General features: G+C 42.6%; 1 protein-coding gene and 1 long non-coding RNA gene across 2 annotated transcripts in view; both read left to right on the top strand.

Moving 5' to 3' along the window:
- The first annotated feature begins 701 nt into the window (after nucleotides 1–701).
- On the top strand, nucleotides 702–1,695 carry LOC137469583 (uncharacterized). Its single transcript, XR_010996598.1, has 2 exons — nucleotides 702–1,536; nucleotides 1,606–1,695. It is a non-coding gene; the product is annotated as an uncharacterized lncRNA (long non-coding RNA).
- Nucleotides 1,696–3,644: 1,949 nt separating this feature from the next.
- The window catches only part of RAP2A (RAP2A, member of RAS oncogene family), a 30,280-nt gene continuing 20,637 nt past the window's right edge, over nucleotides 3,645–13,287 (top strand). Inside the window, exon 1 of the mRNA XM_068182471.1 lies at nucleotides 3,645–3,988. Coding sequence (XP_068038572.1) covers nucleotides 3,675–3,988 — 314 coding nt within the window. The 5' untranslated portion in view covers nucleotides 3,645–3,674. The remainder of the gene's footprint in view (nucleotides 3,989–13,287) is intronic.

A 13,287-nucleotide genomic window follows, 5' to 3' on the forward strand; every position in this document is an offset into this window, starting at 1 on the left:
AGAATTGGCAAAACCTGGTTTTAGAACAGAAATAGATACTAGAGACCATTTTCCTCTTTTAAATACATACCCTAATGCATAGTCAGAGGCTACAATAGCTAGCAAAAAAATTACAAACCAGTGTGTTGGTTGCTGCGCAAGATAAAAATTCAATATTTATTGAGAAACTCCAGGCTACCACAAAACAGTGCGGTAAGCCACAGGCCACTGAAGCTTGAAGTAAGACAGCTCGATAGACGACATAAAAAGACTTGAGAAGTGAGCAATAAAACTGAAGTTTCTAAATCCTAGGAAGCCAGCAAAAGCCCAGCTGTACAGCACAGGGGGACTAGATCACTCTCAAGTCTCCTGTGAGAAGCTAAAAAGGAAGTCATGCTGAGAAAGCCTGCTGAGGGCTGAGATACTTGCCTGGCAAGCCTTGCCCAATTCAATCTTTTATGGCAGTAAGTTTCTCTTTCCCTGCAACTTACTACCTTATTTTTTTTCTCCTGTTCTTCAGTAAAGAATAACAAGTATAAGCAACATGCAATAAAAAAAGACTGGCAGTACCTAAATGACCCCATGTTCTCCACCTCACTAAAAATAACTCCACATAACTGATACTGTATTTGTTTTTAGGGCTGAGCCTCCAGCACTTATTAGGTGAATTTTCAGTGTTGTTGCTGTTGTCAGAGCAGAAAAATGGGGCAATGACCAGATGTTCAGCCTCGAAACAGCTATGGTGAGATCCTTGGAAAGAGTCATCCATTCACAGCATCCAGCACTTTCTCCAGTTGACCATCCTACCTGGACCACCATCCAGCTGACCTTTCTTTTACATCCTCCATACGCTATATACATCATCCCTCTGTATTTCCAGTTTCTCCATTTCTTAGGTCCCTGCATAGACTATTAAGTAAAATAATATTTTGCTGCCCATCAAATCTAAGAGACTGGTGCAAATCTCCTTAGTGAGAGTATTCCTGTTACCTCTTTCTGAACTGTGGCCTGCCCACCCTCCCCAACATGAACCAGCAGTTGACAGCTTTTTTTCTGCTGAACATCAGGGGGTTGCTTTGGTCTCAGGATGAGACAGGGAGGCCCAAAACTCCTCCCTCCAACACTGATCACTTAAATCTGTTTTGTATAATTACATATAATCTTCCTATTCTGATGCACAATAAATTTTAAAGCCTGTTAGATAAGTCCATTTTCACTGCTCTTCATGGAAGACAAAACCCTCACTGCACTGAGACAGGGCTTAGTTTTCTATCTAGGTTATAATCAGTTTAGATCCATGCTCTTCCATCAGTGTTGCTCATTAGGTTAAATGCCTACTCGCTTGAGCTTGACTCCACCCTGCCTTACTGGTTACTCATAACCCTCCCCTGCATTTGCTTTTCCTAGGTTAATCAAACAAATATTCCCAGTGTACTCTTGTAGATAAGCTTTGCTTACATCTCCAGTAACCCTCCCGGAAGTATTTTTGTACAAACCCCTCTTTCCTGGACGTGATTTATCAGAACTGGATACAGCAATGTCTCACCAGTCACTTCTGTACAAACCCCTCTTTCCTGGACATGATTTATCAGAACTGGATACAGTAATGTCTCACCAGTCACCCAGAAGCTTGGCTGTGTGTACACCACTGTCACACTCCATTTTTTCACAACCACATTAAATTGGCAGCCTGCTTTCATTGTTGACTAATAAATCCAGGTATTTTCCCATTACTCTGCTGGAGGGTTCCTGGAGTCACACTACTAATAGTTATTAGTCTGTACACTAGTTACAGTTAATTAATCTCTTACTGCTAATTAATTAGTTATTTAATCTGTACAATAGTTATTAATCTGTACAGTATCTTGTATTTTGTGATATTACACGTTCTTGTAGGCTCATTTCTAACACTTGAATGTCTCAAGTCACCAACAGAAATTAGGTCATTCGCTGAAACTATTACTCAGCTCTGACCAGGCTCTGCAATATTTACAAATTAATTCTGACAGTCCTGTAAAAAACTGTCTACCTCTTTCATACTGATATATTTAAATCATTCAAATACGTGTGGTTTCTGGTATACTTTGGCAGCTTTGAACATGGGAACTGCAAGAAGCTGGCAGATAATCTTTCTCCTTGAAGCACCAAAGCTATCACCATCCTACTACGAAAAATCTGTTTTGAAGCCTTGCAATTAAGAAAAAGAATCAAAAACACACAGAAGAAAAGCCAAACAGAATACTCAAGCAAAACACTGGAAAGTTTAAAATACTGCACTTGGGAAGCATTTAACTGAAAGACTTGGACAGGAACAAATGTGCTCCAAAAAGCCCTTAATACGTCTGCCACTGTTAGGTTTGGAAACATGAAAACAAGCCCAAAAGGAAGCAGAACGGGACTTGCCCAGAAAGCAGGCCGACACCTTGGGCCTTACTTCAGATGAAGAAATGACAATGCAGTGGGAACAACAGCACAAGAAACACAGCACCAGGACTGGGCTCATTTCCGACAGCCAGAAAGCATTTTCAGAAAGCATCGGAACAGCAGACTAAGGGCTCTGGCTGACCTTCAACCCGCTAACGGAAACAAAGTCTTTACTCCCTGTATCAAATAATTCTAACCAATTATGACTGAGAAAAAAAAAGAAGGAAAAAAAAAAAAGCGTTAAGGAGTCTGTCTCATAGCAGACAGGCAAGCATAGAAGTGAGCATCTTTCCGGAATTATACCAGTTCCTGGGAGGAACTGTGAATTCCATCCCATCAATCATCTTCATTTTGTATATTGTTTTGATGGAGCGCTTTTCCCAAGCTGGACCACCACGTTTTCTGGCCCCTTCTCTCTGTCAGAAGGGGACGAGAACGCAGGAACCCGCGGCCAACAAACGCCTCCGGCCGCCCCCTTGCAGGCACAGCCCAGACCGCAGTGCGTCCAAAGGGATCCAACGCGCGCCGGATCACTGCCACGGATGTGATGAATCCCGCTGACTTTTACATCCAGCAGCGTGATTCGCAGCCGGAAAGCCGCCAGGTCTGGAGCGGCCCGAACTTACCGCGCCGGAGCCGCCTCCCGCAGCCCGGGAAGCGGAACCGCGGGAGCCCGGCCCGCGCTCTCATTGGCTCGGCCCGCCCCCGCCCGCCGGCCCTGCCCGCTCGGAGCCGGCCCGGGCAGCGGGGCCGGGGGACGCTGTGTCCCCAGGGCGACGGCGCTGGGCGAGCGACGGGACGGGAGGAGACAGGGGAAGGGGAAGGGGAAGGGACAGCGGCGACAGCGGGGACAGCAGGGACAGCGCCGCCACCGCCCGCCGGCATCACGTGAGGCCGCCGCGCCCGGGGGCAGGAAGGCGGGCGCGCCACGTGACGGGGCGGTGCCCGCCCTCTTCTTCTTCCTCCACCTCCTCCTCCTCCTCCCCGCTCTTTCTTCCCCCGTCCCGCCCCGTTGGCTGTTGCCGTGGCGACACGGGAAGGAGGAGGCGGGGCCGCCGCCCCACCCCGGCCGCGCCGCAGCCCGTGAGCGCGGCCCCGCCGCCGGCAGCGCCGCCCAGGAGCCGCCGCGGCGGCCCGGAGCATCCGCCGGGCGGGGAGCGGAGCGGAGGCGGCTGCGGCGGCGGGCACAGGGCGGGGCGGCCGATGGCGGGGGGGTGAGGAGGGGCCGTCGGCAGGTGCGGGTCGGGCGGGCGGTCCGCGCTGGCGGGAGGATGCGCGAGTACAAGGTGGTGGTGCTGGGCTCGGGCGGGGTGGGGAAGTCGGCGCTCACGGTGCAGTTCGTGACCGGCACCTTCATCGAGAAGTACGACCCCACCATCGAGGACTTCTACCGCAAGGAGATCGAGGTGGACGCCTCCCCCTCCGTCCTGGAGATCCTGGACACGGCGGGCACTGAGCAGTTCGCCTCGATGCGGGACCTCTACATCAAGAACGGGCAGGGCTTCATCCTCGTCTACAGCCTGGTCAACCAGCAGAGCTTCCAGGACATCCGACCCATGCGCGACCAGATCATCCGCGTCAAGAGGTGACTTGCCCGGCGGCCGCTCCTCCGGCGGCCGCGCCCGACGCCCACCTGCGGCCCGGCCCGCCCCGCCGGGGCCTGCGGGCCTCCCGCCCCCCCACCCCGTGCCCTCCCCCCCGCCCCGGTGCCCGGATCTCCGGCCCGGGGGCTGCCCACGCCCGCTCAGGTGCCTGCCCCGCGGCTCCCTTCCCTCGCCCGCCTCCCTCCGCCCTCCCCCGGGCGGCGGGGCATTGCCCCCAGCCCGCCGCCCCCTCCGGAGCCGCGCCCGCAGCCCCGGGCTCCCCGTGGGCGGGTGCCGGCCGGGGGTGGCGGAGCGGGGGCAGAGGCCGGGGGCAGAGGCCGGGGGCTCCAGTGGTTTCCGCCGCTCGCCTTCCCCCCAGTCGCGTGTGCGGGGAGTTTGGGGTGCTCCCGTGTGGAATACGGTGGAGAAGCTGGCCAGAGGCTGGAACCGTGGGGGCGGAAAAGCAGTTCCCCCAGTGGAGTATCGGGTCAGCCAGCCCTCGAGTGCACTTTCTTGGTGCACGTGCTATGGCCGATGTGCAGGGGGAGCACCTGGATGCTTTCGTGCGGCAGACGAGAGATCTGCCTGTTCAGATACCTGCATAGGTATTTCCATGAACTTCCTACTCTTAAAAGTGCAGAACGCCAGCCTCTCTCGGTGGGAGTGATGGCTGTGAGTGTTAGGCCTCATGTGTGCTGGTGTTTCTCTTAAATTTCCCACGGTCTCGTTGCCAGCCGCTCTGTTAGGAGCGAGCCCACGGTGGTGAAACACCGGTGCCTACTGCCAGTTTGTTTTTATAATCGCTGCGTTGTTTAGATGTGCATCAATCAGTCAGATGTCGGCGGCTGAACTGCCGCCTGTCGCGCTAAAATAAGGGTAGGTGCACCATTTGAAATCATAGCAACCGTTTGAACCGGAGCGTGGATGAGAAAATGCCGCTGGCCAGACCGTGGCAGACAGAGAGAGGTCTGTTACTGCCCGTGGAGAGAGGCTGTAATTATATCGCAGAACTGGTTGTAGCTTTGGCTTGGACATCTGAAAGGGAAACCCTTGTAAATAACTTAGCTGGACCACATCTGTTGGATTTGCGTCTTAATGTAGAGTAGAGCATAAAAGGTGATGATGATAATAATAATAATGGCTAATCATATGGTCGGGTATGGTCTGTTCACAGAAACTGCCATTCCAGACCAAGGCCTGGGGAAGATGTATTTTGAAATTGGGGAGGAGGGTGAGTAGGGGAAAGGGGAGGGAGGAGGCAAAGCGCTGCTATTTTTAAAGACTTGCAACTTTTTCATAGTGGGTGTTTCTTAATGTGTGTCCTGACTCTTTCAGTGGAGATTTCTAAAGACCAATGTAATGGAGTTACTTTGAATTTATTATGAAAAGTGCATTTTCAGTATCCTTCCATTCTTATCGTTTGCACATACCTTACAGAAGAACATTTTTTCTTTAAGTAGTTCTGGTAGACTTTATTCATTTTTAAATGCTTTTAGTTTTCTTGTATTTAGTTGTCACTATAAATTCATTTAGCTTCTGAATTTATATCTGTGGCTTTTGCAGATTGCTTTGTACCTTGCACTGGAGCATCTGCATTCAGACCCCAGCTGACCAGCTGTAGATAGGTGAAGCAGAATAGAGAGCAACTTGTACTTCCATAGTTACATTGACTCAGCACTGCTGAGAGTGGGTCTAAATGCTCCTCTCGTTTTTCATCTGCCAGCTCTTTTACTGCAAGACTTCAGCTTTTGGATTTTGGTTAGATATTTTGTGAGACATATGAGCAACATTGTAATCCTGAATTTCATTTATGCAAAGTAATCTAAATGCAGCTGAAATCCTGAAAATTTTAGCAAGTCCAGATAATTTTAATTGAGTTGTAGTTGAAAGGAATATGATGCATTAAAAGGATGTAGCTTCAGCAAGGGTACCAGTTTTTTACTTGTTAACTTGCCTGATTTACATATGTGGGTTGTGGTGGGGGAGTTATGTTTTGGAACTTAGGTTTGCAGGCAGTGTAAGACCTAATATGCTGTAGACTTAAGGTTGCATGTTTCTTACCAGTTGAACCTGAAAAATGCATATTTACAGATACAATATGCATCTGTACAAGGACTTCTAAAGTATCATTTACAGAAAGGCATTTGCAGAAAGGCATTTAATCCATGATGAGAAACAAATAATCGTAGTACTATTTTCTTGGGGGTTTTGGATGACAACTATACGCTTATATCGATACAGAGCCACATTCTGAAAATCTCTGAATTTTAGTTGTACCCAAAAACCAATTGGCCAGGTCTCTAAGTCGTAGGTATCTGTGCATTTCACATATTGTCCTTGCTATTTTATTTTATTTTCAGATGAAAGAATCCCTGTGTTATACCATAATTAGACAGTAATTTTAATTACTCTCCCAAGAAGTAGAAAAGCCAGTTGAAGTTCCCTCTCTGGGTTAAGAGATGCACACTTGAGTCTTCTGCTTCCCTGGTCTAACCACCACATACCAGGCCAGCTAAGCTAAGCGAGTCCTTTGCCCCACCTGATGAATCTGAGTGACCTTAGAGGAGTGAATGACATGTTCATGAATGAAAGAGAGGAAACAAGTGGACCTTCACTTAACTCTGAAGCTTAGTGGTTAGCAGAGATTGAGATCGCTCTTGCCACTCTAGTTTCTGTTCTCTTTAAATGGCTATTGAATATTAGTGCATAAATAGGCTTAGTCTGAAATCCAGCTCTGCCAGCTTGCAGAACTCCCTAATGGCAAAACTGTGAAGTTGGGCTTCCTTGTGTAGTGTGTGTCGGCCTTGCATCCCTTTCAATCATGGTGCACAGCTTTATCAAGAGTGGAGGACATCTCCATGGCTTTTAAACAGGTAATTAAAATTCTTTCCTGGGAAAAGTTTTAAATGTAAACAGGATTCCTCTTTTCAACGTAAAAAAAAAAGAAAAAATTGTTTAGCCCTTTCTAAGAGAGAGTCTATGTGCTTTACCTTGAGAAGGGAGCCCTGCCAGTTCTGGGTGGATAGGTGCACCCCCAGCAGCTCTGCCTAGACAGAGGATGAGGAGGAGGAAGAGGTTTCAGAAGTGCTCACTGTACTCTGGGCTCGAGTTTCCTATAGTGCAGGGTGCTGCCACCGTTGGATGAAGGATCACGGTGGTACAAAATCACAGCTGCCGTTCTTCCTCCAGATACTTTATCTGAAATGCCTTGATCCAGTCCCAGTTTGGGCACCTAGAACTGATTTCTGGACCCTGCTTGTGCCAAATAGGTCCATTAAGCTTCATTTCTTGATTCTTGCATGTGCTGAAGGTTTGTACTGCTAGGAAGATGGAGCGTATATAAGGTAGCTTTGAAGACTACTTATTTTCTATATTCAAGAAGGATAAAGAGAATCAGCTACTGCTTTACTGCCTCCTGTTGAGGTAATACACAAAGTATGTTACCTGTGCATTGGTAGGTGCTGCAGCTTGGGGGCCTTCTTCCTTAGATGTACAGGCTTGGCAGCCAAGAATTTACTTGTTTATGCTGCAGACAGAACTTGCCATCATTTCAGAATGAGCTGTTTACTGGAGAAACCTTCTATTTGTGAGAGCAGGGCTAAATTGGATGAGTGGGCCCATGCCAACAAAGGTCTGCAGTGAAGGAAGAACAGAAGCTGTCAAAAGAACAGATTGGAAGTGGTATACCCCAGTTAGATGTCAAGATTTAGAAGTAATTAGTGAGTGTGAAGATTAGGTAGTGCAAATTTTATTTTTTTGGAAAAAGCATTTGGATATCTTCTAACACTTTTGTGTTTGTCTGTTGTGTGATTAGAACGCTCTCTAAAGAGAATCTGCTAGTATTTGCCAAATACTGAATTGCAATTTTTAATATGACTGCCAATGTTTTTCTATTATGAAGGTATGTTTAAAACTCACTGGGTGTCCATTCTAGGTGCTTGCTTAGCCTTCAATAGTATAATTTCTCAATCTGTTCTACAGGTGTTTTTATAGTGTTTTTTTTCAGTTGAACCCCATGAAATAGGAAAGTAGTATTATTTCTATTCAAGCAGAAGACTAGACCCTAGAAGTAAAAGCAAACTCAAAGTTATTTCAGAGTTCTTCACTTGTAGTTATTCCTCTAGTTGTCTGACCTGTGCTTTAAGTACAGGACTGTTACGTTCATATTTTAGGGACTAACAGAGCCTATTTAAAGTATTTCTCAAAAGTGCTATTTTACTCCAAGCAGTGACAAAAAAAAAAAACAAAACTTTTCATTAATCTAATGCTTTTTCTCTAGAAGAAAAAGACCAGAAAATTTATTTTATGGAGTGCTATGTTACTCCAAGCAGTGACAAAAAAAACCTTTTCATTAATCTAATGCTTTTTCTCTAGAAGAAAAAGACCAGAAAATTTATTTTATTTAGATTGGCTGAAAATGTAAACTAAATTATATAAGTATATTGCTATGAAATATCACAAAAATCTGTCTTTGAGTTGACAATGTTCTTTGTAGTCTGTGTGGTTTATGATCAGGATGAAAATCTGCCTCCCACTCTAGGGATTCTATGTAGTATTAAAACATACAAGAGATGTAATTATTGAAATTTATTAATTGTGAAATCAGCATCTTCAGTCAATGATAATTGATGTATTTAGTGACTTAATGGTGATTAAGTCTGGAAAACTATATTTGAAATTACAAATTGCTCAAAAGTTTAGTTGAAAATATTGCTTTCCAAATACTTTGAAACTGAAGTATGATTTTTATTCAAAGAACATAAGACCTCTTTAAACAAGGTCAAAATTTTCAGTTTTCTGAAGTTCTGTGAGTTGCATCCTTATTTTCAGAAAGTATTTTTTCTACTTTGGAGAAGTAGTTAGAGGATTCTTTGTGAACACTGGTATAACACCTTCAACCACAAACATGGCTTCAACCTTTCAGGAAGAAACACTGAAGTGTTTGGTGGAAGTATAGAAAATCCTGTTTCTTCTGAAGTGTACTGTATGCAAAGCTTGACAAATGTCTAGGGATTTTCATAGGTGCTAGCTGTGTAGAGATGGCAGAAATAAGCACACACTGAAATCCTTAAGTCTTTTTTAGGGAGAGATCTTTTTCTTGCAATCATCTTAATGTAAAGGATTGTTTTGAGTACTCATCTTTAGGTAAAAAAAGGCAGAGTGGCTAAAAAGCCCCTATTCTCTCCTTGGCCAAGCTGCCAGCCACTCTTGTGCACCCATGAGATGAAATTTAGGACTTCATTGGAAGAACAGATTAACAGATCCTAAATCTCAGCAAACTTTTGAACATATTTAAGTACAATAGAAGAACCCTGCTGGTCTCCCTTTTCCTTTTTTTATAGTTGAGGGACACGTATGGATAGTTGCTTATCAGGTGGGAACCTCATCCATTTATAAGAACAAAATGTAAACACTTTAAGCATCTGTAGAGCTATAAAGGAGTGGTAGACAGAAGTAGTCAGTCATACCTAAAATTGACTCTGTATATAATATCAGAACTTCAGCTGTCTGGCCATCTCTTGTGTTCTGCTGGGGAACTGATACATAGACTGTCCTCTAGAAAGGGTCTGTAATAGAAAGAGTATAACTCAGATTTGTGCTCTCGTGTTTTTAAAGTAACTTTAGAGATCAAAAGAAGTATTGTATAAAGCTTAGATTAATTTTTTGTGTGTGTGAATCTACCTTTGTTTTAATTTGAAATTAATGAACTAATTCTATCAGATAAAATTATAGGTTCCTACAAGTCATATGCAGACAATCCTCTAAAAAATGTCTCTGACAATGTGCAATTTTAAGCTATAGAAGACTATTTTAAAGTTGTTTGGCTTAGTCCTAAAATCAGCTATTTCAGGGTGCTTGTGCCTCTTCAGAATATATAACCTTTCATGTTTTCCTGTAGTAACTTTTGAATTTGATTACATATTTGCAGAGTTCTCTTGACTCTTAGGCCTCACACTTTCCCACTCTCACATTCTTGATAATCTGAAATATTCATACTACTTTGAATTTCTTTCAGTGGAAAATATGAAAATTGGAGACAATGCTTATAACCAGAGTGTTCTAATGTGTTGGGGTTTGTTTGGCTGTTTCCCTGCTCCCTACCATCCCGCAGCCTAGTCTAGATAATTTTATAGGTATTCCTTCCTAAGTTTTACTTATTTTTCTCTGTAAGGTAAAGTGACATGATAGTTTTCATATACGAACACTGAATATAAATATTTTTTATCCCCTCCTGCTTTTTAGGTGTTCTTTGGACTTTTATTGAAAAAGCCAGGTAGGCAAGCTCCTTTTGTATGCGTGTTTAGTTTAGATTGTGCTAGTTTAGAGTATAGTGCTTTTTTGTTGGTTTTTTTGGTTTGTTTTTTTTTTTTTAATGATGCCTGTATTCCTTAGCATCATCTTCTGGGTTTGGGTCTTAATTGCTGCTGTAGCTTATGTTGTTGTAGAGATGTGTGGATAATTTTTGGATAGCTACAATTATCGAATAGTAGAACAGTATGTGGCAAGACTTCTTAAATTTGTTTTTGGTCATGCAATATTGCTTAATTGTGTCTGTGTTGTAAAATGTCATTTAATGTGTTAAAGACCAAATATAACCATGACTTTAATTGCTTTCATAACTTAGTTCAGTAATATAACATTAATGCTTGGGGTTGAATGTTTTCTATCTTGCTCTTTATTAGGCTGTTTTGACAAAGATTTTTGAATATTTGGAAAATTTTATTAAAAAAAAATCATTGCTCATTAGAATTTCTAGTTTTGCCTTTGAATTTCTGTTTTGCTGAGAGGACAGTAATCCTTTAAATACTGTTTTTTATAGCCAACACATTTGGCAGTAAGTTTAATATCTTCTTTCAAAATAATTCTTTGGTTGGATAGTGTGTGGATAGAAATAAGTTTCATTCTTTGGGCAAACATAAAGCATTCTGGGTATCATTATGTTTTGTTAAAGCTCTTATGTTATTGGGCATACTTTTTAGACTAAAATTTCAAAAATAGGCATTCTTTGCCTGTTGGAAGCTTTTGAATGAAAATATGAAATGTCTGAGTGGGTGGAGCTCCCAAAAAAAAAAAAAAATCATCAAATCCTTCTATTAAATTTCTTTTCCAGTTTTCTTCTTAATAAGTGAATGTCAGATTTTTCTTTCTTGTACCTAAGAAAAAACCTGGGGTTACTGGTTATTTAATTTCTGGAGCATTACAAGTGTTGCTCAAACAATTTTTTTCCTCCTTGTAAATTGTGTAGGTGGTATGTGATGATAACGTTTTGAGAGAGAATAGGGAAGCAATCAGGACTGCAGTGCTAAATTATCCTGGCACGCAGTGACTTGTATAAAGATGTATGTATAAAGATTTTAAGGTAACAAGAACTGTAGCTATCTGCTTCTATGGGCTCTCTTATTCATTAGCTTGCTTCTGCCCTTTTGGGGGGTTTGGATTTGTTTTGTTCTGTTCTGGGTTTGTTTTCCAGAGGTTTCCAATACAGGACTAGTATTCAATTTTTGCTGCACCAAAGCAAACACTATAGTCTAGGTGCAGTTTACAATGATGAGTGCAACTTGAACACTTTCTTTGTCAATGGGTTGGATGCCTTTTGGCAGCTGTGTTGTCTTAAATCCTAGTCTAGACAAGAGAATTAAAGGTGTGTTATGAGCATGTTATCCTTTCTCAACATTAATGTCATAGGACTCGCTCAGTACTGTGGGGCGCTGTGCTCTTCAAAAATGCAATGGTGACAGTATTTTAATTCTTGTCTTGGTTAGCCCTAGACTGGGTGAAAGATCAGGTGAAGGACAAACAAAAGGAATGTTTTTTACGGTTGATTAGTTTGTTTTGAAATATCACTTGTGTCTTGTAGATAGAGCTTTAACAATTTTTAAAATACTATCTTCTGCAAAAGTCATAGTAATGAGGAAATTAAAGCATTTGTAAAAATATTAGGATGTAATAGTGTAGTGTAGTGGTCTGTGGTAAAATAAAATACAGTTCTTATTTTAAAGAATGGTTTGAAGAATGGAAGAATTTCCATTATTGTTCTGGTTAACAGGTAGCCACCTTAACTAAAAGATTAATAGTGTTTGAGATTCCCATGTGAGTTTCAACTCATCTACAATTTAATTTGAACTGGAAATGAATTGGATAAGGCACTGAACTTAAGTGCTCTGAATGTGAAGAAGAGCTTTGATCCTGGATTTCTGATTAATTGCAAGAAAGGATGCTTTCAAGAAATAGCCAAATAGGTCACTGCTAGCCTATGTGCATGTCTGCTGAATTATGAGCAAGTTTTCACAGGAGAATGTTTGAATTATTTGCCCTCTTACTCCTAATATATTTTACAGTAAAGAGGGTAAGCCAGGACTGATCAACCTACTATATCTGATTAGATCTGGTTGCAGTTTCCAGCACTGCTGTAACATCTTTTAAAATGCTGTACAAAATCCTACTTGAAATGTTTTATAAAATAATTGGAATCCTTCTGTCTTTTCAAAAAGCTGTGAGCTTTATAAGACTAGTATAGAAATGCATAAATTCTTTTCTTTTGAAATGTCCTTACTATGTTTTTAATTTAATTTATAAATTTTAGAAACTCCTTGGTTTTGTTAGAACTAAACAATGAATACAAAATGTTGGGGGTTTATACCATTTTCCCCAGAATTTATAAATGAGTGGGAGAAAAAATCTGGTGTTCTTTTTTTTTCACTCACCTCTGTATTTAATGATGCAGAATGCTGAACAAGTGTGTTTTTTTGAACTATGACATCAGTCCTAATTTGTATACTGCTGCTTGTAAATACATGTTTTTGGGAAGGTATGTTTTCAGTCTGTATATTACTTTCTACTGCCAGAAGAACTTGATGTGTTAATAGGTTTTCCTAGTAGTCATCTTCTATCTCCAGGTCCAGAATTTGCCCCTCTTCTGCTGAAACAATTCTGATGAAGGCCTGTCTCACAGTGGTGTTTTGTGGTTTAGTTGTGGGGTGTTTTTGTAGCTTCAGGAATTCAGGTTGGATTTTTTTTAATAATTTGGAGGGCAGAAGATGATCATGTTGAACTATTTCTTCTGGAGGATTTTATCAGATGCTTTTCATATCCCTCTAGCCCGACAAAGCAAAAAATCTTAGCTGGTCTGAGTGTTCTTCAGTCTCCAGCTGAATCCAGGCTCTCCATCTCAGTGCTTAAAGAAGGCATCTGCTCTGTTATAACAGTCCCAGATGCAGTTAGATTCTTGGTAGCTGACATGCATGTCACTCCCTACAATGCCTGGAAGAGAGAAGAATGAGTCACCTTCTGCTGGGTTAAG

This window comes from Anomalospiza imberbis, chromosome 2 (genome assembly GCF_031753505.1).
Source record: "Anomalospiza imberbis isolate Cuckoo-Finch-1a 21T00152 chromosome 2, ASM3175350v1, whole genome shotgun sequence".
Taxonomy (NCBI): Eukaryota; Metazoa; Chordata; class Aves; order Passeriformes; family Viduidae; genus Anomalospiza; species Anomalospiza imberbis.